General features: G+C 60.8%; 1 protein-coding gene across 1 annotated transcript; it reads left to right on the forward strand.

Moving 5' to 3' along the window:
- Positions 1-1187: 1187 nt before the first annotated feature.
- EMIHUDRAFT_60564 (hypothetical protein) lies at positions 1188-1457 on the forward strand (the record flags this gene model as incomplete). The annotated part of the gene is made up of 1 exon (XM_005772487.1): positions 1188-1457. A coding segment is annotated over one exon (270 nt), but the record flags the coding sequence as incomplete, so codon positions are not given.
- Positions 1458-1925: the final 468 nt, after the last annotated feature.

A 1925-nucleotide genomic window follows, 5' to 3' on the forward strand; every position in this document is an offset into this window, starting at 1 on the left:
GGGGGGGGGGGGGGGCGACCGCAGGGGCGCTGGACCTGCTTGCGCCAAAGGCGGAGCTCGCCGGGCGACGCGCCGATGGGCGGTTGCAGCTGCTTCTTCGCCGCCACCTTGGACAGCTTGGAGACGTAAGCGAGGTCCGTCGTCGACGTGAACCCAGCGGCCAGCGAGATCGACATCTGCCCAGCCTATGCGCGGCAGATGCGAGCTGTGCACGGGCTCTGGATTCGAGGCGGGGTAAGATGGTGAGGACCAGGGTGCTGCTCTGCCGCTCTGAGGAGGGCGAGGACAGGAGCGGTTAAACGCCGGCGGTAATTCTTGTTTTCCTTGTCGCCACAGTCAGTCAGTCTTCACACCTCCAAGCATGGAGGACGGGCCCACACGCACACACACGCTGCACACGATTGGCTCGGGAGCCGACACGAGGCACGCTGTCACCGGCCGTAGCACTGGGTCCGGACTGCTGGACGCACAGCACACAGCTCACAGGACAGCTCACGAGGTGGCGCTGTATAGTGGGGTTCTCAGGGACCGACACGGGAGAAGAAGGTGGAGCACAGGGACGGGGACACAGGACTCACGAACTGATATCCCACCCCGCGCCGGGGGCGGTGGCGCGCGCGAGCGCCGGGGTATTTGGACCCGCAGTCTGGCAGGCGCCAGGCCACAGATCCGCCGGCAGAGCCTTCAAGCCGCATCCGCGATACGCGCCGGCTCTCAGAAGAGATCCGGCGCGGTGCTGACCGCGTCCTCGCAGCGGACCACCGAGTTCACGATGATGTCCGAGGAGAAGCGGTGCAGCTGCGGCACAATGCGGTAGTCGCACAATGCCGCATTGCGGTTTGCGGCACTCCTGCTGCAACGCGCGCGCGGCGGTGAGGAGAGCGCGAGCCCTTGAGCTGCTGGAGTCAGTCCATCGCCCGCGCATGCGCGCTGGCCTTGAGGTGGTTCCACCAACAACTGGCCCAGGGGTTGTGACCCTGCGCAAAGCGCAGGAATTTGCCGAGCGCGCCCTTGGTCCTAGGGCCCCGCTCGGGGAGTTGAAGGCGGCCGCCGTGGTGCGCGTAAGGGTTCCGGAGAACCTCTTGGCACCACGCGAGTGGCGGCCGCCACTCCGACGCGCCGCCGGTGGCGCCGCGCAGAGCGCGCGCCACACCACCAGAGGTGCGCCCAAAAGCCACGGGTCAAGCTTAGGAAATTATCTCAGGATATTTGGCTTAGAATATGGTCTCAGGATATTTGGCTTAGGAAATTGTCTCAGGATATTTGGCTTAATTGTCAGGATATTTGGCTTAGGAAATTGTCTCAGGATATTTGGCTTAGGAAATTGTCTCAGGATATTTGGCTTAGGATATGGTCTCAGGATATTTGGCTCAGGAAATTGTCTCAGGATATTTGTCTTAGGAAATTGTCTCAGGATATTTGGCTTAGGAAATTGTCTCAGGATATTTGGCTTAGGATACTCCCTCAGGATACTTAGGATATGGTCTCAGGATATTTGGCTCAGGAAATTGTCTCAGGATATTTGGCTTAGGAAATTTTCTCAGGATATTCTCTCAGGATTGGTCTCAGGACATAATCTCAGGATACTTGGCTTAGGATATTTGGCTGACGGTCCAGGCCACCCTCAGGGATGCCTAGATCTGAGGGCAGAAGAGAGAAGATTGAGTGCACACAAAAAGCAGACTAAGCCTCTGGGGGAAAAGGTGTGTAGACCCCAAATCGGGTCCGGACTTCGGACCCGATTACGTGCCGCCTCGCGCGCGCCGCTGCTGCCCTCGCCGGCAGCCGCCGCGGTCGCAGTGCCATCGTGCGGACTGGCGGTCGACTCGCCACATCGATTTCAACTCACGCGACGCGCTCGGCCTCCGCTGGCGGCTGCCGCAAGAGCGGCTGGCTCACGGCAGCGTCTCGCCGGTTGCCGGATA

Source organism: Emiliania huxleyi, assembly GCF_000372725.1.
Source record: "Emiliania huxleyi CCMP1516 unplaced genomic scaffold EMIHUscaffold_3591, whole genome shotgun sequence".
NCBI classification, from domain to species: Eukaryota; Haptophyta; order Isochrysidales; family Noelaerhabdaceae; genus Emiliania; species Emiliania huxleyi.